This window comes from Pygocentrus nattereri, chromosome 18 (assembly GCF_015220715.1).
Source record: "Pygocentrus nattereri isolate fPygNat1 chromosome 18, fPygNat1.pri, whole genome shotgun sequence".
Classification (NCBI taxonomy): Eukaryota; Metazoa; Chordata; class Actinopteri; order Characiformes; family Serrasalmidae; genus Pygocentrus; species Pygocentrus nattereri.
In genome coordinates, this window is record NC_051228.1 from 23,694,720 (window position 1) to 23,717,955 (window position 23,236).

At 39.8% G+C, this 23,236-nt stretch overlaps 1 protein-coding gene across 6 annotated transcripts; it reads left to right on the forward strand.

Moving 5' to 3' along the window:
• Nucleotides 1–1,077: 1,077 nt before the first annotated feature.
• urm1 (ubiquitin related modifier 1) lies at nucleotides 1,078–20,133 on the forward strand. 6 transcript variants are annotated; one of them, XM_017708190.2, is made up of 7 exons: nucleotides 1,192–1,238; nucleotides 7,738–7,808; nucleotides 11,076–11,221; nucleotides 12,897–13,092; nucleotides 16,217–16,298; nucleotides 19,062–19,110; nucleotides 19,628–20,133. In XM_017708190.2, the coding sequence occupies exons 4-7, from the start codon at nucleotides 12,954–12,956 to the stop codon at nucleotides 19,694–19,696; spliced, it is 339 nt and encodes a 112-aa protein (XP_017563679.1). In that variant the 5' UTR covers nucleotides 1,192–1,238; nucleotides 7,738–7,808; nucleotides 11,076–11,221; nucleotides 12,897–12,953; the 3' UTR covers nucleotides 19,697–20,133. The 6 variants fall into 6 exon arrangements, with proteins under 6 accessions (XP_017563678.1, XP_017563681.1, XP_017563679.1 ...); XM_037547518.1 differs by lacking the exon at nucleotides 1,192–1,238 and adding an exon at nucleotides 3,014–4,339; XM_017708191.2 differs by lacking the exon at nucleotides 11,076–11,221 and having other exon boundaries at nucleotides 1,203–1,238.
• The last annotated feature ends 3,103 nt before the right edge of the window (nucleotides 20,134–23,236 follow it).

The window sequence follows — 23,236 nt, forward strand, 5'->3', positions numbered from 1 at the left end:
TTCACTTTTCAGCAGGATCAGGAAAAAAGCAGGAAACATATTTTCATGGAAATTTACTCCAAAGCCTCAACAGCAAAATTGAATGTCAGTTTGCTCAGTCTTTAAGGTGTCCACTCTTCACTGCTTTAATTACAGCTTCTGTTCTTTTCAGGATACTCATTTTCAGTTTTTCAGAGAAATCTGCAGAGATGTACATGCTTTATAGTTTTATGCACATATTTTATGCTTATTTTTTCCCCAATGTGCTAAAGTCAGCAAATAATAATATCAATTGAAATTCTATAGAAATATATAGAGTGCGTAATTAGAAATGATGCACTAAAATGGGTAAAAATGCCATTGTTTCCTGTAGAGGATACGTGCTTAGTTTCCCTTTAGAAATCAACAAAACATGTAATTAATTTTGTGTATATCGCATACAGCTATATATATATATATATATATATATATAGAGAGAGAGAGAGAGAGAGCTGCATACGTAGATTGTCTAAGTTACATATAATTAGCTATGATTGCTTTGATCACCCCGTGACACAGAAGGATAAGCGGCTTAGAAAATGTGTGTGTGTGTGTGTGTGTGTGTGTGTGTGTGTGTGTGTATTTTAATCAACTTTGTGTCAAAAGAGGAAGACACCTGTGGGTGCTTTCATCCCCACACCCCCCCCCCCCCCCCCCGCCCCCTCTTAGTTTCAGCCTGCTGATTCCCTTTCTATGCTTCTGCCTTTGCTGAGCCTTGCCATGTGAGGTTGTGTGCTAGTGTGAACATGTTAACCCGTTGGGATTATTTTTGTCTGTTTTTATCCATCTTTTAATCAGGTTTTCATGTTCCTGTAATGCCCCAAAAACATTTTTAAATAGATTTCATCATCGATTTTACCTTTACCTGAAATTCAGTGTGCAGTCTTCTTTTTTAGTTTTTGAGGTATGTTGCGTCAAAAAACAATGAATGGGTGTTTTCACACATTTAAATGTTTTATTTTAGTCATGCTGTGGAAAATTACTCTACATTACCTATCGCTATATATAAATATGACTCCTGCGTGTGTCCTTCATATATCCTGCGTGCTGAGTGTGGAGGTCTCCGGGTTTTCAGGCCGGCTCGCTCTGAGCTCCTCACCTCTCCGACTCAACGGGAGGGCGCCGCGCTCATGAAGGCGGTTCTTCCGGTGAAGGAGCGTGACTGCTTCCTGTTAGAGCGGCAACATGGCAGCGCCCTTAGCGGTCCATCTGGAGTTCGGGTTGGTGTGATTTACGTCTGTGTTTTTCTTGTGGAAAGCGTTTACAGTCGCTGAGTCGGGCTTCCCTGCACTTGGCACGGCGTTAGGTCGCCTGCCGGACAGCGCCCGTCTCTGTGTTTGGGAGCGGCTTCAGACGGAGCAGCTGGGCTCAGTGTTTTCACCGCTGCCTGTCCAGATCCGGACTGAGCCGCTGGCCCGTCCAGCGCTGATGTGGCTTGTTAGACCTCCAGTTTAGTTTAGTTCAGCTATCGAGTGTTGAGGTTCTGATGCTGGGAAAGGTTTTGAGGAGTAAAACAAAAGAGAAAGAACCAGAATGAAGAGGGTAAAACCACCACACGGCGCGTTCCAGCGTGCTCTGAAATAGCGGTTTAATGGCCTTGTGGCCCATATCCGACACCTTTTGGGCTTTTTTGTATATATTTTTTGCTTCTGCCTGAATTTATTATTTGTGCAGCTAAAGAAAATGAAAGGGTTTTCCATGATGATGACGTAGTGTGTCATAAATGTGACGGCGCCTAATAATTATGACGTGCTTTCTCATAAAAAGAGATTCTGTCTCATAAGTGTGACTCATAATAATTACATATTATCACATAATAATGAGAACCATCTCATAGTTATGAGGAGCCAAGTCATAAATATGAGATCGAACCTCAGAATTATGAGATATTGTCTTATAATTCTAGAAAACATTCTCATAATTACGACTTACTAAATGATTATGTAGGTTATGTTCCATTGGTGGAAACAGCTCTTCGTAATTTAGGACTTTTATATGTACCGCAACCTCTCTTTATCTTTTAGAATGAAACAGCTTGTTTGTTTCTGATACACGTGAGTTCTGTTAGGATTGAATGTCCGATATTGGGCCTAAATCAAAAAGCAGTCTGGTGACGCACCACTTGGCTTCAGTGTGAGTGGGTGGGGCTAAACTGCTGCATTCTAAACGAGTGGATATGTTTAAGTATGTTCATTCTTTTGTGACATCACTAATACAATGAATTCCGAATGATCTATTTTTGCAGCTTAAGTTTCCAAATATGGACAGTATGGACTGGACAGTGAGTGGTACCTTTTTGGAACTGTAGTGCTATTTGGACAGGGCTAGTTTTCCATGGGGATGTGGGGTGATAAAATTATATCAGAGGATGTCTGTAATGTTGTGACCAATTGGCAGAGGATAAGACATCTGGGGATAAATGACAGAGATGAGAAGGGCTACTCGATTTCTGCACTGTCTTAACTCCAAAGAAGACAGAAAGGCAACATGTTTAATTGAGCCATTATTCTCTTCATCCTAACCATTTACTTGGCTGTCTTAAGTAAATGCAGTGTCTGTCATTGTACACTAGAGGTAGAACAATACCACCTTGATCTGAGCCACAGAGAATACACGTAAAGGCTTCTTTCTCACAGAATGTTGATAACCAGGATCAGAATATTTAATGTCATGTTTAATTTGCCAAAGCCCTGTATGATCTTAAGATGCACAGGCATGCTGTGAAATTCTTTTTGATGAACAAATAATATTTATGATATGCCCTCTTACAGTCGTGTGCAAAAGGGGTCAAATGACATGTTAATAAATAAACAGTAAACAGTAAATAAAATTACTGTTTATTTGCTAAATTTATCATATTGAAGAACAAAAAAGTATCCTGTGCTATGGTTATGGCATGTTGTATGTTTAATTTTTTTTCCGATATGCTAAAATTAGCAAGTAAATAGAAATGGTGCAGTAAAATTAGGAGAAAAACGCAATTTGCAAGTTTGTTACCTGTAGAGGAAGTGTTATCTTTTTTCTACTTAGAAAATCAACAAAATGTATAATGTGTTCAGGGGCGTTCATACTTCTGCATATGACTAAGTACTTGAAAAGTTGGAGTCTGTTACGCAGTATGTAAAAGCTTGAGCAGATGTGAAAGCAGCTATATTTTTATGTGTCTTGGGTTGGTATTCAGAATAATAGCTCACTGGACAGTCGCCTCTCCATTTAAGAGCAAGTTCACAGAACAAGAACGACGCCCAAACAAATGAGGACACGTAAAATTCAGTAATAGACAAAGAATGAGTCTAAGAAAAGGCAACAAAAAATGAAAACAAGTGTAAGAATTAAGAGCAAGCCTAAGAAGGTTGTGAAATTAATACAGGCTTAAACGTTTTGTTGCCTTTTACATATAAGAATCTTTCCTTGTATGAATTTCCATACCGTATTATCTGTCATGTGCTTTTCATCTCTGTGCTCAGATCAGTTATACTTGCCACATTCTTTTTTTTTCTTATTATTGTCTGCCAGGGCATCATTTATTACAGTAGAGTAATGAATAATGCAGTCTTATCCAGCATGCAGCACAGCGCTGCCAGGTTTGCTTCTTTAATAGTCTAGATTTACTCTGAATTTTAAATAAGTGTTGGTTTTTGTAGTCAGTTCTGACAAAATGTGGTCAGCATGAGTTCCGATGATATTTAGAAATGTAGACAGGTTTTTAAATGAACAAATAAATTGATTTATTTGTAGCCTAGTTGGACCAGTAGATAATTGCACATGACAAGCTGTATGAATTGAAATAATGTCATTTTTGGTGGACAGTGTTTTTTGTGTTTTTAGTTTTAGAAATCATCTTATTTATTCATATTTATGTGACATATTTAAATTTTACTTCAAGTGCAGACTGTTGGACATTTCCAGTCAGAAGTTTTGATTGTGTAGTGTGTTTCAAATGAGAAATTGTCCTCAGAAAAACAGGGACTGCATCATACTACCATTTGTCTTTATTTGGTGTGCAACATTTAGCATTCGTTTTGACCATGATGGCCAGAGACACTAGCCACTGCTTGTTACCCTCAGAACAAACCAGAGATTGAGGTCAAGCATGAAGTAAAAAGTTAACATTTGGCACCATATAAAAGACTTCCCAGCATTTAAGTCATCACAGAATCCTCTGTCATCCTCTACGGAAAAAAGAGAGATGGTGTTTGAGAGTAGCCTTACTGACCCTGGCATGCAGGCTTGATGTGGCAGTGTCTCTCTGGACGGCTGGAACGCGGGCGGCCAGCCAACCCTGAGGATCTGGAGGACAACTGTGCATTCTCCAAGAGATGTGAGCGCTCTTTATGGAGCCTGCACCTGCTACATGAGTCTCTCTCTCGCTGCATCTCTCGATGACGTGCTGCTTCACTAGCATCACCACCATCTCGCTTTCATAGACCACAGTTTACTGGATCCGTTGACCCTCATATGTGTGCTGTTATTGACTGTAAATATGTATGTCGTCTCTGACGGAACAAAACGTTGCATCTCCATTTTTGTCAGTGTTTTTGCGATAATCTGAAGCTGTTCATCTTTTCATGATGAGTGGACCAACAGAAGTTCCAAGATCCAAAATTGCTAGAATATTTTTTTTATGTTAACTTACTTTGAAAGTTTAGAATGTTTTGTCCTTCTCTTGAAAAGTTGCCATTTTGGACATGCAAGGTTTTTGTGTAACAGCAAAGATGGAAGTACGCCCAAATATGCAAATCTTTCGTTGAATGTCTGCATTTTACTCTGTTTTTCTCAATTGCTTATTTGCTCTCGTTCACTCACTCTTTTCCCAGCTGAAGACCAGATCTTGTGTAATTGGGACCAATCTGCCGTGCTCTTTATCATATACAGTGCAGTGTTGGCAATTTCTGATTGAGGCTTTGATCTCAGGCATGTTGTAGAAGTTTCTAATTTATACAACCTTTTTAAGTCTTATTTTTAACTGTGCCTGCTATGTTGAAGTCCAATGCAAAACTTTTTTTGTTTTGTTCTCTTACTGCTTTGATACCTGGTATCGGTCAGAGTAGGATTGGTAGGATTAGTCTCTTTTCTTCTCAAGGTTTGCTTCCTTGTCAGGAGTTTTCTTGTCACTGTTGCTCCTCGGGTTGCTCACTTGGTGTTTGGACCTCGATTTCTGCAAAGCTGCCTTGTGACTGTGGCAGCTGCAAAAAGCATTCTGAAAACAAATTGAAGTGAAATGTAGTTGTAATAAGCTGTGTCCCAAAGCTAAGGATACAGTCGGGAAAGGCTGTGGTTCTCAGCCGTCATGTCACTGAAGGTTGTCTTGTAAGATCCTTTAAAAGTGGCCTTTATACTAAAAAAAGCAGCTATAAATGGTCTGATGCTGTGGCACCAGAGAAATGATGTAAGACAAGTTTTTAAAACATTTGTTTATGTCAGTAAGCCATGATGTGTCAGAAATGTGCATCAGTGAGAACTGAGCAGGAGCCTTAGTATAGCACTGCTAGCAAGGTCTCTTCTATCTCTGCTGCAGCATTCTCATTGAGATTTGAGATGTGCATTCCACCTGATTTCATAAAGGAATATCTTTTAAGGTAAAAACAGTTACCTTCTTAGGTGACTGCACTGGTGTCGCACAAGAGTATAGCGGCATACAAAGTAATACCCTCAAAAACATTATTTAAAAACAGCTGAGGGAAAACGGTTTTTGTGTTGGGTGAGAAACGGAGGCCTCTTCAGATGAGCTTATGAAGAGAGAAAACTAGTGTCATCTTGTGATGAGAACATACATTTAGGAACAACTTAAACTTTTGGTGATGGATTGCAGCAAAATCTCCCACAAACAAATGTAAGCCCATTTCTAAAATCCACCCCCAAACTCTACTAGCTAACATCAACTAATAAAAACTTTTGTCTAGCAAGAGCTAATGTTGCTCTTATGACACGTCTATATGCATATTTTGAGTTTTTTGGGTTAGTTTTTAGCCATGCTAACTTTCATTACATCCATGTGCTAACAACAGGCTTGTTATCTCTTGATCAGTGTTGATGAGCACACCGTCGCTTCGCAGTTTGAGCTCTGCCTTGACGAAGCAGTGAGTTTGTTGAATTTTATGCTCTGTATGTTCCCACTCTAATAACACATTAGGTATGTATATCATGCTTGTTCTCGTCAGGCCCCACAAGGCTAGGTTTGTGTAATTTTCCTTCAGGTTTGTTGGCTTAAACTCTACAGGGATAGATGCAGGCACTCCAGCTGTAAATCAGAGGTTCCCAGTCTTAGTCCTGGCTTGGACCTTGATTTCTAAAAAGGTGCCTTTTGACCATGACAGCTGTAAAAAGCACTATGAAAGTAAATTTTAATTGACTTCATGTCTAGTTATTAGAATTATGTAATGGAAGTTGTAACTATGAGTCTAAAAGTTTTAAAACATTTGTTTATATCAGTAAGCCACAGTGTGTCAGTACAGCATGCTTACCATCTTGAATGTATGTGAGTGAGAACTGAGAAGGAGCCTTTATATATCAGTACTAGCAAAGTCTCTCCCACCTTGGCTGCTAGGTTAATGTTGATGTAGTTTTACATCAGGTTTATTGGCCATAAACTCACCAAGGCAGTAGACCACCAGAATGGAATAAGGTGTTCCTGCTCAAAATCAGAGATTCCTAATCCCAGTCCTGGTGACCCCACACTGCAGATTTTTGTGTTTTGTCTTAGACAGCAGACTTAGTTCATCTTATTAACTAATTAGCAAGCAAGCATGGTTTGGACCGGGTGTGTAGAGAAGGGAAAACACAAAACTGCTGAGCATGGGGTCACCAGGGCAAGGGAAGTGTAGGGGATGATATGGCTTCTGCTTTTTTGCACCAAAAAGTTTCTTGTCATGTAAACAGAGCTTTGGCCAATGACATTAGCAGTGGAAGAGCAGCCAAAGCTTGATTAGTCAGTTAACTAGAGAATAGTTGACAGGCTGTGTGATTACAGAGATAATTGTGACTAAACTCTGCAGGATGGCAGATGCAGAAGGAGAGTTAGTGACCACTGTTTTAGTGAAGGCATCTTCATGGTCTCTTGTTGGAGCAGATGGAGCTTCCTGTTGGGTAACAATAGCTAGAGCTAGTCCGCTTAATGACTGAATCGACCGGGGAGAAGAGGAACTCATCCTTTTGTTGGACGATCACTTCTTCCAATGAATCTCAAAGACCTCTCTCTGTAGGGGAACTAGAGATGCTTTCATTTGCATCTTTCTCTTTATCTAAAGCTCCTTAACTTATTACTTGCTGTCAACATGATCACAAAGTGACCATTTTGGTGCAGCTTTATTACAGGTATTGTATGTCATTGCTGTTGGAACAAGACCTCTAAAACAGTAACTTTTCAGGAGATTAAAAAAAAGTTAAGTCCATTATATAGTATATTTAAGATTTTTGTTCAAGTAATTTTGGACTTTTTCTGTTGGTCTATTCATCATGAAATGGCAGCTGGATTTGTCATATACTAAAATGAAAAAAAGATTTTGTCATTTGAACAATGATATAAAACAAGTGCTCTGTGTACAAGGCATAAAAAATTGGTGGAATTGCTGATGATCTTCTGTTAAGGAACAAAAAAGAGAGCTCCACGGTCCTCAGGAAGAATGCATAGGCTACATTTTAACCTCTAATGTCCATCTGATTGATTTAAACAGTTGCCACATCCTAATTTTTCGAATTACAATATGTTCTTCTTTTCAGAGGAGGGGCTGAACTCCTGTTTGATGGAGTGAAGGACCACCATGTGACACTGCCTGGCCAATCAGATCCTTGTGAGTATAGGCAAAAGTACATCAGCACATTTTTCTTCTAAAGGCTTGTGTAAAAATGTCAAACTACCAGATGGCTCATGATGTTTTACTGAAATAGAAAGAAAAAATGATTTATGTGAGTGAACTCAATCATGCTGACTTGAAAATAACCTCAAATTAGCATGGCATAAATTCCTCAGTGAAACTGTTAGAAATGATTGGACTTCCTCATAACTTCAGAAGTGACTTCACCCCTTTCTCTCTCTCTCGCCAACAAATCAATTCCTGACAATTCCCAGTATTGATCACTTAATTAGTTCCATACATCTCGACCCCTGTCTCTCCTGGAGGCGGAAGAAAGGGTGGTGGAATGCCAGCACTGCCTTCGTCCCTGCTGGAGTCGAAGAAAGGCTTTTTTTACGCCTTTTACCAGAGCACAAAACATATTCTATCATGAGGCCAGTGCATACACCCATCTTTTTTCAGCCCTCCTTCTATCCCAAACTGTGTTTTTTCTCCCTCTCTCCTTCTCTCCCTCTCTCCCTCTCTCCCTCTGACCTCCACAAGCCCTGGTTCACACGCTCCCCTGGACACCTGCTCTCCAGCCCAGCCCTGCCTCTTTGCTGAGCCAACGTTGGCCCAGTGTTGGTTTGCTCTCATCAAACATGGGTTTGAAAAATAATCACCCCTCCTTTTGTCTCCTTCACTTTCACCTCTCTCTCTCTCTCTCTCTCTCTCTCTCTTTTTTTTTTTTATCTATCCCTAATTTTCCTTTCCCCCTCTCTCTTCCCCCCCCTTATTTTCGTTTTCTTTTTTTTCTCTCGTGTTCTTTTTCTATCTTTCTTTCTTTGCCTTTTTTGTTACTTTCTTTTTTCCTGGCTTTTTTCTTGCTTTCTGTCAAGTTGTCTTGCTCTTTCCTGCTCTTTCCTTCTCTTTCCCTCTCACACTTTGTTTGTCTTTCTCTCCCTTTTCTATTGTTGTTTTCTTTCTTGCTCTCTTTCTTTCTGTCTCTCTTTCTGTCTTTCGGTCTCTCTTTCTGTCTCTCCATCTATCTGTCTTCTTCCCTCTCTTGCTCTCTTTCTTTCTTTCTTTCTCTCTCTCTCTCTCTCTCTCTCTCTCTCTCTCTCTCTCTCTCTCTCTCTCTCTCTCTCTCTCTCTCTCTCTCTCTCTCTCTCTCTCTCTCTGTCTCTCTCTCTCTGTCTCTCTCTCGCTCTCGCTCAGCAACAATAGAGTTCAGCCCTCTGTCTCCATCCACCTCCCTCTTCCTCCCCCTCCGTACACCACCAACATCTGTGAGCCTCCTCAGGCTCGCCCATTCTCTCTCTAACTGCTCCATTATTGAGCCTCTTTCACTTGTAAATGCAGCCAGTGATACTGTTGATGGGTCTTTTATGCCCAACGCCGGGGTCACTGGAAAGGTATGGAGCGGGGTAGGGGCACTAGGAGGCCTAGCAAAGAAGGGAGGGATGGTGGTGACAAAGCACGAAGGCCTTTTTGTGTGCAATCATTTTAGGGGGGGGGGGGGTCGGGGTGGCAAGACGAATGCCTCACTGCCCCCTCCCATTTCAGATTCCTACAGGCTTCCTGGTGGGGCATCGGGGTGAAAGTGGTGCCGAGGGTGAGAGTAAAGTGGCCAGCAAATTCTGCCTTAGAGCTGAGACAGATTCTCAGAGGTGGGGAGCCTGAAGCTGTATTTGAGTGAAAGTGCTATTACTTCTGTGATATAATAGCACGAGCGAATGTACAAAAGTAGCAGGGACCTGTTGAACTGCTGTGGTGCATCCAGCATCTATCAGCATATAAACTAAAGTTTGCTCAAGTTATTCTACTCTTTCTGTTGCACTTTTGAAAAACCAATTAATACACCTCAAAAATCTCCAAATCTCTGCCTTGTATATATACAAGGCAGTACAGAGACACTGTCACCAACTTTAAGAAATTAACCAAATTTAAACAAGTTGTGGTTGTGCTAAAGTAGATTAGTTTCCTCACAAGTTTGCACAGAATACAAAGTAAAAGTCATTTGAGAATCAGAAAGTATGAATCCATCCAGTCCAATTTTACTTGATATCTGAGCAAATGTAACTAGTTACTACCGACTGCTGGATAGTACTTTAGAGATCGCCCCTGCTTGGTAGAGCCTCATGTTTGGTCACTCAGTAGTCTAGTTCTAAGTCAGTACAATAGTGTTTAACCTCTTAAATTTATGTGGGCGCACACTTTGGTTCCTCATTTGTATAACAATGTAATTTGAACATTCATTTTATAGTACTTACTGAGTAATAAGTCAGAGCTGACTATAAGTAGAGATAACATGATACCACTCTTTCTTTTCAGATGCCGAAACCTTGAGTACCAGTCGACAATGAATGGATATTTTCAGGCCAAATTTGTTAATAGATTGGATCAGATTCACTCTTTTTTTAATTTGTTTTTTCCTCCGTAATATCCAGTCCAGCATTTTATAATAATATTGACCTGATACTGATACCAAGCAGTATGAGTATGCCTTCTATAATAATAATAAGCCTGTCTTTTAGGCCTGCCTGATTAGGCATATGCACAGATATCTCACTAGCTGAAGTTATAACGTTCCATCTTTAGAACATTTTAAACCTGGTTGAACTGCATTTTAATTCCTTGCTCTCATATCTACATAACCACATCATACACATTATACACATTAAAACTTTTAATAGCTTAAAAGCTGTTGAAACGTGAAACGTACTGTTCAAGCCCCAGTCCATACAATCCATATAAGCAAACTGATCAGCAAAAACAGAAGCACATTTATGTGATCACACCAACACACATACTTATCCCTATTCAGCCTACAGCAGTTCATTTCGACCCATTCAGACTGAAGTTGTAAGGAGTGTTTCATTCCAAAGAAACAGAAAAAAAACATTACAGAGAACTGCACATTTTAAATCACAATTACAGTTTTTTTGTCTAAATTTAGCATTCAGAAAACATTTTATTTTCAAATCATATTTGATCATATTTGATATGATACCATTCATATTTTCTTTTTTAGTAGTTTTGAAATATTGAAATTTTGAAATATTGTGACAAAATCTGCTGAATAATGTCATATTTAAGTTCCCTATAGAAACATTTGTTGACTTTCCAAGAGAACATAACACACAGTTTGACTGGTGTATTCAAACGTTTGCATGCAACTGTATATTTAAACTACAACAGTAGTGATCAGAACCTTTTCTGCATTTGGGAACACTCAGAAATGGTTGCGCTTTACTCTATGTCTTCACCTCCATAAAACAACAGCAGCACTAACAACGGTGGGGTCATCTCCATGGTACTGGAGTCTCCACGACAACCTGCCCACAAAAGTGGACTGAAGGGGGGAATGTGGCCAGAGAGACCTTACTGGGGCCAGGGGATGACCTTGTAACTCCTGTCTGCATGTCTGTGTGAGTAAGAGATATTTGCCTGTGTCATGGATGATTGGCTGCGATTTCTCAGACTGACATTGAGGGTCCGTCGTAATCCCGTCCCTCCCCATCCCATCCTAAATTTCTGTCTTATGCTCCAAATCCCTGTGATTGATGAGTAAGGCCGAGTCCTGTGGTGCCGGACTCGCACACACATACACACCACCGTTGTCATAGAAACGAAGGCGTCTCTCATATCGCTACCATGATGAATAACTTCATCCCCTCCCACCCACAGATAATAATGGTGATAATGCTCGGGATACAAAAAAGGAGAGAAAGCAAATGCTAGCTTAGCCGCTACGCTATACTGCGCTGCGCTACGCGCCTTCACCCTCCCTCACAGCCGCTATCCCAGCATGCACCTGAGTGCAGTGACGCAGACCACCTCCTCCCTTCCATTCCATACCTCACTCCTCCAATCTTTTCTCCTCTCAGCATTGGATAGAAGATTGATTAAGATGTTGGACGTCCTGTCCACCATTAGCTCTGCCCAATAGAACCTGCAAATTTTTCAACATTCTTCTTTTCTGTGGAAGGCAGGTTCTAGCACATGGTTTTTATTACATTTGTTATTAAAAGTTGCTCCAGTGGAGGAACGATGAGGGCAGAAGTGATTGCTTCTGTTTTTAGCCCCCTGATTTTTGGTGCAGGTCAATATTCATTGCCTGGACATTGCACTGGTGTGAGCATCACTCTTCTTTATAGGTGTCGGAGTGTGGGGCTAGCCGGCCTGCAAGGTACAGCGATCGTTACACAACTGAGGAGGCTGACAGCGATCCAATTAACCTGAAACAGCCTCTATTGCTCGCCCCCTGCCTTTCATAGCTAAGCAAGGCACACGCACACATATATACTTCTCTCACACACACCAGTGCTGACAGTCCTAAAAGCTCCATCTCCAGTACTGCTGCCCACTGAATAGAACTACACTGGTGCCTTTACTACATTACATCCTCTTCTTGTCCTTTTGTGATCTCCTGAGTAATATTCACTAATGTGTAGTTTTCAGTGCCTTTTGTCATACATTAGAATTCTCATGTTGCTACCCCTGGTTCCTGACACCTCCACTGTAAGACAGCGATGCCTGTCATTTTCTTTACAATACACAATTCCACATAAAACCACTCTGAAATACTTTGGTTACATTTCAACAACTGAATTAAGCACAAAAATGGACACAAAACATTTTGCTTTTCAGCTTAATTTACAAAGAATACTGTGCATTTTTTGTTGAAATGACATATAACTCTACATAGAAGCACCAGCACCCTTTTTGACCACTTGAAAACCAAGTCTGTGCATGACGGACAAAGCTGCTAGAGTGTGCCTTACAGCATATTCATGAAAAATAATTGGTAATAGTATTACTGTTCTCCTGCAAAACTAACATATTGATGTTAGTTTTGCTTTGCCCTCCCCTAATATCTACAGCAGCAGTGTAAAAATCAACACCTACTAGCCACTGCACATCAGTCTTGTATATCATTAGGAATACAAAGGGAGGTACCGTAACAAATCAGACGAACGAGTTGGTAGCTGTGCACAGTTTCCAAAACAGTTAACGACAATCAACTTATTCTTTCACTTACTAGCCTATAATGTATTTACTAAACAGCACACCCTGATGAAATGTTCATCATGCATTCTACAGCATCAATGGCGGCTGCTGTGTTGAAGCAATGGCGCGTCATCATGTCTCCTCAAACACATGAGGGCTTCCCAGCACCCCCCTCCCCTCGCTCGTGTTCTCCTGGTCTCTCAGCCACTGCAGAGCCCACCAGAGACTGGAGCTGTCCCCCTTCTTTTCGGATACATGAGCCTGACAGTCTGCCGGCTAGCGCTGGACGGTGCGTGCACACACATGATTTTGTCCAGCCGTTTGTGTGTGGTACAGAATGTGTGGGTGTTGCATGGTCCCATGATGGGTTTTAGCTGAAAGGGCAAGGTGTTATAATGCCGTCTTTGGCATACCTTGAATTCAGTATAGTTCAAGTTGCCATGTCAGAACAGCATCACAAAATAGTTTGTCAGTTACTGGAGCAATACAGAATTGCAGGGCAGAACAGTGAGATGATATAAAAAGACTTCACACAGCAAGACGTTTTACTATTTCAACATGATCTAATTAAGCAATAGAACACGAGAGGGATTGTGTTATTGGAAATAACATCATGGCTCTGATTTGGTTGCAGGCCCAAACTAAAGATGAGAACATGAGAGATTGTCCTAGCTGTGATGTTATTCACAATAACACACATCACACATCAAGTGTTTTATTGCTTTTATACAACAATAAAATAAAGCAGGAAAGTCTTGAATATTGTATCAAATGTTCTTGAATATTGGCACTTCCTTCTGTTCAAACGGTAGTAGTTGTTTGTCTTTAAGATAGAACCTTAAACAATATCAGGTTCAGCTCAGTTTTTTCAGTGTTTGCCAGATTAACCTGAATGTTGTTTTGTTCAGTCAGTAAAACATTTCACAGCCATTCTTTGCCAAACTGTGTTATGATTTTCTGGCTAATTCTAGTCTGTTGTTTTGCCTTTTCATCTGCTGACTGAAGCCCTTGCTTATGGTCAGGGACATGTTCATAGACTATTTTTAGTTAGCCAATGTATTATTTTCTTATTGAGCTAAAATTCACTCTTAAGGATGGTTCTTCAAGGCTTCTTTAGTAAAGGGAATAGTTCTGTTTAGAATGAGTTCTATATAAGACCATTTTGTGCTTAAATGGCTCTTTGCAGTTTGGTAAAGTTCTTCAGATTGTTGGAGAATATGTTGTATGTGACTCTGTATAGATCCTTTTTAGAAATGGTTCTATCTTGCAACAAAAAGAGTTCTTCTATTGTTGGGATATCAATAGCAGAACCCTTTTTGGTGCTATGTAGAACCATTTTCAAAAAGGCTCTTTTTAAGAGTGTTAAAAGTAATAAAGTTGTCTATCGTGTAAAAGGAGTCATTACCTAGTAGCCAGTGCACATTGTTATTATGCAGTTATTATTTTAAAAATGCGTTTATCACAAATAACAGCCAACAGGTTGTGCTGTCTGCACTAATTGTTTAATAATAATGTAGTAGTAATAATGTATAAATTATTTTTGTGTAGGTTCCAGTTGCTGTAATGTAGTAGTAATATTGCAGTGAGTGTTCTATTTGCTGTAATAATGCAGTGACAATGTAATAGCACAGTTTTAGATGGTGTGGGTTCTAGTGGATGTAAAGACGTAGTAATAATGTAATAATACACTTTTAATAGTGTACCTTCTATTTACTGTAATAACATAGTAATGATGTTATGATACAATTCTCATCAGTGGGTTTCATTAGTTCTAATAATGTAGTAGTGATAATATGATCATCATGTTGATAGTAGGTGTTCTGTTTGGTTGCACATACGTAGGAGAACAGCTAACCACTGTGGTGCGTGTTAAAGGTGCTGCTATTTGACTGCTGGCTGATCCGTGTTTCAAAGCTTAGGTTCTGTTGTCACCCTCCTGATAAGACTAATTGCTTTTCATATGGAGGATCCTTAGATCAGAAGCACAGAGTCAGTCTTTTTTAGAGTGTGCACACACGCGCACACACACACAAACATATACACGCAGTATAGTCACCTTTATGGACAAATGATATTAGTCACTGCAAGCTTGCTAGCTTACCGTGCTTTCTTCTGTCATCTAATGAAAGCAAATTCATTTGTAACATATAACTAATTCTGTTCTATAGGTTCTTTTTTCTTCTCTCCACCCCATCTCTCTCTCTCTCTCTCTCTCTCTCTCTCTCTCTCTCTCTCTCTCTCTCTCTCTCTCTCTCTCTCTCTCTCTCTCTCTCTCTCTCTCTCTCTCTCTCTCTCTCCTGCACTCCCTCTCCTGCACTCCCTTGCTCTATTTCTCCTCCTGCATCACCCTCACCCCTCTTTTGTGGAGGAAAGTGGTTCGATCCGGAGATGGAGGCTGATGATGCTGTGTTGATGGTGAGCTTGATGCTGGACACCAGACTTACCGACTGTTCCGCCATTGTTAGTGGAATAGCATGAGCGCACACGCGCTTGTTCTCCATCACAAGTCAGCATCGTCAAAGCACATACGCTCCATTTTGGAATGTTTACGTTACCACTGCACTGTTTACCACTGATGCAGTGCAGTACAGTGTGATTCTGTATTTTTGTATTTTGTTGTTCTGTTACAAAACCTCAATCCTTTTTTGTTTACATTTTACATCATTTGGAAATGCCAGCTTTCTTTACTATTGTGTGAACAATTTTTGGTGAATGGACAGAATGATCCAGAGTGACCTGGAATGTAATGTTGGTTACATTAATGCCGATTAGAAATACATTTTTTTCTTGTCTTTCAAAAAGTTTTAATTCTGGCAGTGATGGTATACCCGTGTTTTGATGTGACTACAGAATCGGTGCCTGTATAATGCATTTCTACAAATGTCCATATTCATTGACCATTTCCATCCTCAAAATCGAAAACCTTGTAATTTCATGTCCCGCCGAAATGGGAGGAGATGGCCGACGCGCTGCTCTTTCACCATAAAGGTCATGAACCTCAGCTTCCACAGTGGCTGTCACATTTTGGGTGGAGGGTCGCAGACGTCCTCCATTTCATTTGAATTTCAACATGGGGAGCCGTTGGGTTTGTATCCATCAATCATTCCTGTCCTCCTCCACACCAGCGGGCAGCGAGGGACGCCTTGCTATCGCCCCTTCCTCTTAAAAACGCTGATTTCAGCACCGCTCACATGTTTTAATGCTTTGTTGCTACAAAGCCACGGTAACCAAAGGCCTCCCGATTTCAGTTGTGTTTGGACAGCGTCAGTGCTGAACGTTAGTGCCGCAGTCGTCCTGCGACGCGCCTTTCCTTAACCTCCGCCCGGCCAAAGCTCCGTCGCGCCACTTCGACCGCAGGGCTGTCTCTGTAAACTCTGACCTCTAACCTTTGACCTCTGGTGGCACTCTTGCAGGGGACATGAAGCAGCTGCTGGCGTGGATTCGAGGGAACCTGCTGAAGGAGAGGCCTGAGCTTTTTGTGCAGGGAGACACCGTGTGAGTATAAATGCACACATCCACTCAGGCAGATGCATGATAAGGAAATACACCCTGTCATTGTCTGACAACAGAAATATGTCTGAATGAATACAGTACTAGTCAGAGCAAAAGTCAGAGACCACCATTCATTTATTTCATTTCCATTCAGAGCTGCCATTAAATACAAGGTATTTGTTTTTCAGCATTTAGGAAAAAGTAAAAAACATATTTAACAGAAAAAAACCTTGATTACAGCTTCTGTTCTTTTCAGGACACTCACTTTGTTTTGACATCTGCAGGGATATTTTTCTATACCTACAAAGTTCAGTCTTAGAAGTTTGTTGTATTTTTTGCTTCTCCTGATCCAACTAATCCCAAACACATTCAGTGATGCTGAGGAGACTCATTTGGTGGTCTACCAGGTCTTGAATGGTACTTTGTTTCCTTGGACTTTCCATTTCCTTAGCTGAGTGGAATATCTTATATCTAATCTTTTTTAAAGAAATGTTTCTATAAAAATAACATACTTACTGGTGGTTTTGACTATAAGAGGCTGGTCACTGACATGCACATTACTGTACCCACATTTACAGTAAGTGTGTACAGTTGAGGTGTGATGCACCTGGTATCTATACTTTCACCTACAAGTACTGAAACCATCTTAATCAGAAAGTTGAAGAACAGGTGGAATTGTGGTGGAGTGTTGACATTTTGGTGTTTGTTTGATTTTTGTTTGTGTTATTTTTTTCAGATATATGAGCAATGTGTCTGGAGATTTCTAGCTAATTACTAAAGATTAAATTATATTTTTGCTAGGGATACACTAGTATGTGAACTGTGGGCCAATGCGCGTATCCAGTATTTACACATACATATCTGCCAATGCCAGTATGTAAATATTTATAAAATGTACAAAATCAACTTGAATTAGTGAATTTGTGTAAGTTTTTTTTCTAAAGCATAACAAATGTGGTAAAATAAATAAAATGCAAATTATCTAAACATTCTGAATCCATCTTCAAATATTGTTTTAAAATGTCCAAACATCTGATGAAGGAAATATCTGCTAATACTGATATGATTACAATATCATTTGTGCATTCCTAGTGTGTGTGTGTGTGTGTGTGTGTGTGTGTGTGTGTGTGTGTGTGTGTTTGATGCATTATCACAAGAGCTTTACAATCAGTTATTTATTGTTTACTATAATTAATGCCTATATCAATGCCTGTACATTTTTTTTTGGAGGGTTGCAATTTAGTCCTGTAATGTGACTGTAATGTGCATTTCTTTCGGCCAAGCACTGCTCCTACACAGACGAGAGAAGTCTCCGCTTCTCCTAGCTGATGTCAAGTGTACTCTGCACTCAGCGCTTTGTGTCCCATTGCTTGAGCAATACAAGGGGTGGGATTCCCCTCTGCGTAGGGTTTTTTTTTTTTTTCCTTTCTTTTTCTTTCGTGGGCTCTCCATGCATGACGAAGCATCAAATCACTAAACTAGTGACATTTCAAACGGGACAGTCCTTGGTTTAACTGTATGTAACTTGATCTAGCTGTATTATAATGTATACTGTGGAACTGGTGCATATATCTTAGATGTATTTGAATTGTCTTTGACTATGTGGTGGTATTTACAGTCGAACAAGACATATAGAGCCAGTTTCTCAGACCTAGATGAAGCCAAAGCCTAGATAAAAAAGAATGGCAGTTTACCATTGAGACTGCAGTTTAAGGCTTAATCCACATCTGAGAACCAGACACAATATCTGTGAATTCTGCTGGGCTGAAAGATTAATTGTTATTTTTCAAAATTGCAATATTCAAATCACAAGAGCTGCTATTTTAATTATAACCTATATTATCAACATTGCCTTAAAGGAGAACTTTTTAATTTTTTTTTTTTTAATGTTCTGCATATTTCAGTTGTTGACATGTAAACATCATCATTTTATTTGAAGTGATGTATTCTAGAGAACCTTAATGCCCCAGATATCTTTACAATAGTTAGGTAGAATGTTTGCACTAATATCGCCATTTCATTTATTTTCCAAAAACAAGTAATTAAGCTACACATCTTCTAAGATGTTACATGTAACATTAATAGTGGTGAAAACTAAAATACAAGTTCTCTTAAGGGACTATTTTGCCTCATTATACCCTGCAAGTACCTCGTCACCCAGCATTCATATTAAAATATATATTTTTAACACAGAACAATCATGAATCAATGTCTCAGGCATCAGGAAGCATATTCATAATCATTTCATGTGATAACTTTCTGTGAGGGAACTTTTAACAAGGGGAAATGTTACCTAACAACATGGAGCTTAGAACTGCCTGTAGATGAGTTGGATCGATCAGAAGCAAACAGACACCCTAGCGTGTGTAGACTACATTCACCATTCAAGCCTCAGACCAGAACACATGAACAAGCTGGTCTTCATGACATAAAGAACAGGCTTAGACCTTAATTTGTAGAAAATAATCACAATTTAAATCAGTCATAATATTGGTAAGAAAAATCGCCATTAGATATTCCATTAGATTTTCAGAAATTGTTTGCACTAATTCTTTACATCATCTAATAAAGGTGCCAATACAGCGTTCCAGACTACAGGAACTCAAATTTTTTTTCTCCCTATCTCGCTCTCAATTGGCATTTCTTATGCATTGTCAGGGAGCTGCTTTATGTCAGTGTTATCAGTATAGACCACATCAGGTAAATGACTCTCCCTCTTTTTCTCTCTCTCTCTCTCTCGCTCTCTCTCTTTTCCCCCTTACACAGGAGACCTGGTATTCTCGTATTGATCAACGATGCAGACTGGGAGCTAATGGTGAGCAGTGTGTGTGCCTATAGCCGCATGCATGAGTGTGTGAGTGTTTGTACCCCCTGAATCACTCCACTATCTCAATTTTAATGACTCGCTCATTTTTGTTCGGTTCCTTCTCCATTCATCTGATGCGCAAAGGTCGTGCTGGGTTGTTCTTTCAGGAAAACATGTATTGGCATCAGCTTGTAATTTAAAGAAACACAATCAATGAGGAAAAAGTCAATGTCTTGACAACTGTCAATGACGACTAAAACCCACAAATCAAGGGTTGATTTAAAGTTGAGTGTCCGGTCGGATCGGTCTGCTCATTTATGGCTAGATGTAAATCTAATTTGTTATAGCTTTTAGGCTTACCTCCCCTTTTCTTTTCTCTCTTGTTTTTGTACAGCCAGCAATAAACATTGAACAAGCGTTTCTCTTTTTAAGTCCATATTCAGCTTGGATCATTAAAGCTGATAGTGGTGTATGTATATATTCTTAACAGTAAATAACTTGTGCTGTTTTTTTGTGCACTCTGCAGGGTGAGCTAGAGTACCAGCTTCAGGACAAGGACAACATAGTGTTCATCTCAACGCTTCATGGAGGTTAACTGACTTGAAAGAACACTATGCACATATCCACACCGCTTCACTGTCAAAAAAGCTGTACGCCACCCATCCTCCATCCAGCAGCAGCCCTCTCAACCAATCCAGAGAGCCGGTCCTGACTTGTTTTGATTTGTAAGCCACTGAGATGGACTTTTGCTGGAGAGCGGGTTCAGACGCAAGCAGCTTGTCCAGTAGTCCCTGTATTACCTGTCCTGCTTTAGATGGATGGGGTCAGACTGGGCGCATTCAGAGGTCATTCTGTCTAGCCAGTGTCCAGATGGATTCTCCAGAGACGTGGCCTGCCAATCATTCCCATCTCGAACGTTCGAATTATCATTTTTATTAGTTCACGCGTGGACATCCTAATTTGTGCAGATGTTTATCATTTCTGCCTTTTTCTCTTTTTGTTTTGAATAAATAAATATGATTTTTTTATGTGGGTCTGTGTATATATGTAATGTACTTTACTGATATCAGTTTTTGGGAGTATAAAAAAATATATTACATGCTTTATTGACTTAAAGCCCAAAGAAAAGTCAAATGTAAAGACAAAAATCAAATACAGTTCAGTGAACTGTCATGTAGTTTCGATTTCTGGCTCTAGTTCTTAAGTCTTACTGTCATTTCATCTTCACTTTTAGAAGAAGGTGGTGGGTTAGCATTTTCCACTTCAGGCTGCTTACTAGCACCTCTTACCCAGATCCATTGGATTACGAACATGAACCTTTGCTTTGTAGCAGTCTGAAAGCCTGGTCTTATATCTTCACCACACTGCATATAAATGTCTCTTTTAGCGTTTGTTTGGAATGCCTGGTCTTCATCTACACGTCCTACAGAACCAATAGCGCCCTTTCGAGATCAGTGTATGGTCCTTTTTTGGCAGAGATTGATGTGCTCATGCTTTGAGGCCCATTTCCTCGTCCTGGGGTTCACCACCCTCGAATATGCATTAGGGTGGCCATGCAGGATGGCGATGGGGGGGTTGGCCCAGGCCTGCAGCCCACAAACCTGCTGCAACGGCAAAGTGGAGAAGAATAGCCGCCTAACAATAATACAAATGCTAATGAGCTTGGAGGAGAAGAAGGAAAAAACAGTGTCAGTGTTTGAGTTGTGGGTGGGTGTTGGTTTGTGTGTTGGGAGGTGGGGTTTAAAACATTGTTCTGTTGCACCATGACCTGTCCAGAGGTCAAGAGTTAAAATGTGTGGCCAATTTTTAAAGGCATTTCCTGCTGAGATTTCAAAAATTGGATTAAACCACCTTTACATGGAAGTTGTAAAAACGTTAGATCATCTAATATTTGGGATTGTTAAACTGAATGTGCTACACCCATGAGAAGTAACCTCCGAGTATCTGTAAGTGCCGTTTAACTGTAATTTAGCGGGAGTAACCTGATACATATCACCAAAATCTTTATTTAAAAAAGCTCATGGCTTTAGTTGTTGCCAGATCATTGGTCAGATCTTTTGGCCCTCTCTGGTTTTTTTTTTCAGCCTAATAAGTCTAAGTCTGTTTCTTGTAGCCTGCTGGCGTCTAACATTTGGTTTAGGGGTATTTCTGGTAGCCATGATTAGCTCACACACTGCTATCCTCTGTAACTGGGTTATTCAAGACGACCTGTGAGAGAACACCTCTATGGTTCTAATCTAGCAAGAATCCTGCAGTCTGTGGGTTCATTCATTCTGTGTTGAAGCGTCAGCCACGAGACACAAAACACACCTTACAAAACACCTGCTGTCCGCATTCATGCCATTTATAGAGTTTGTCTATGGGCTTCATTAATTGCATGTTGAGGATTTTAATCAACAAACTACATTCATGACATTTACAGCATTTTAGTCTATCTGCTTCATTTATAGTGATTGTAGTAATTTTTATGTAGGCTACATTTGTCATTTATAGCATTTTAGTCTATATGTTTATACCACTTGCAGCATTTCAGCCTATATGCTACATTTCTGCCATTTTAAGCACTTTAAAGCTACACATACCACTTAGAGCATTTTAAACTGTTGGCTTTATATAGAGTCCTTACAGCATTTACATTTGTACCATTCTTAGCATTTCAGTCAATATGTTTATTTATATGACCTGTAGAATATTCATGTGAAGGCTATACTCATGTCATTTACAATGTTTCAGTCTTTAGGCTTCACTTATTTTAGCCTATAGGCTCAATTTAAAGCACTTACAGCATTTTAACCTGTAAGCTGCATTTATGCAATGTATAGCATTTCAAACGACAGGCTTTCTATATAAAGCACTAACAGCATTTTGGTCTATAGGCTACTTTTATGCCACTTGTAGCATTTAAGACTATAGGCTTCCTTTATAGTGACTTTGATCCTTTTAATCTATGAAGTACATTCATGATATTTATAGCATTTCAGTTCACTTCATTTATAGCCACTAGCATATTCTGTAGGCTACATTTATGTCTTTTATAGTCTTTTATAGTCATTTTAGCCTATATGTTTATACCACTTGCTGCATTTCGGTCTCAGTATAGGTTACATCTTTAGCCTGTATTGGTTAAATGTGGACATTTAGGGTTTGCTAAGTGGGGAAAAGTGTTAATCTAATAGTTAGTTTAAAGTCAAAATTAGATTAATAGTATGTTTAAAGTCAAACCCTCCCAACTACATAACGCAAAAGAGACACAGAAACCCAGGCGTGTTTGGAAATGGTGTGGATGCTAGGCTACAGCAGGCTGAGTACAGGCCTGAGAACACAGCACTCAGGGTGCTAAGAAAAACATAATGAGAGACTATCATCCCGTTTATGGGAAGTGGAAGATGATTTTCTTTATTAAAAAGTGAGCTCAATACGTCCATTTGACTCAGAGTAATAGACACATTCAGGGTGCAGTACAGAAATGACATAGGCTTGCCGGAGACATGGTCTATATAGGACATACGTTTTCCCAGAGCAAAGGCTAAACTATAATTAGCTCTCAGCGCTTCCCAACCTAGTTCTCTGTGCAAACGGCAGACTTATTCTCTGTGTCATTTCCATTGTCTTTTAATAAGCTGTCTGTGTCCACCCTCAAATGATAGTCACATTTTCCTCGACATCAACAATAACGTGCGTGGACAGAAAGGAAGAGCACACAGGGGAGGAACACGTGGCGACTGTATCTGAAACCTGGAGAGAGAAAAAAAAACAGCCGCAGGGGAATGACGGTTCTCCAGGTTCTCTGGATACAGTGAAACCCTAATTAGCGTCCTAATGCAAGTGTTGCGCCTACATACCCTTAAAAAAGTTAACATTTTTTGCAATGAAGTCTTTTTAGTGTATTTAAAATAAATTCGTTGAAAGAAAAAGTAAGCTACCTAATTAAGTTGGTTATGACTACCTTCCATATTTTTATTCATTTTTTCCTTTATTTTATTGTTTCACATTTCATGTTTTCTGACGCCTATATATATATATATATATATATATATATATGTGTGTGTGTGTGTGTGTGTGTGTGTGTGTGTGTGTGTGTGTGTGTGTGTGTACACACACCGGAGAAAAGTCAGAAAACATGAATTTGTTTACT

Coding starts and splice junctions, on each gene's coding strand:
- urm1 (XM_017708189.2), top strand. CDS start 1,204: ATGGCAGCGCCCTTAGCGGTCCATCTGGAGTTCGG. Junction 1,239..7,737: donor GCGGTCCATCTGGAGTTCGG/GTTGGTGTGATT, acceptor TCTTCTTTTCAG/AGGAGGGGCTGAACTCCTGT. Junction 13,093..16,216: donor CTGCCGGCTAGCGCTGGACG/GTGCGTGCACAC, acceptor GCACTCTTGCAG/GGGACATGAAGCAGCTGCTG.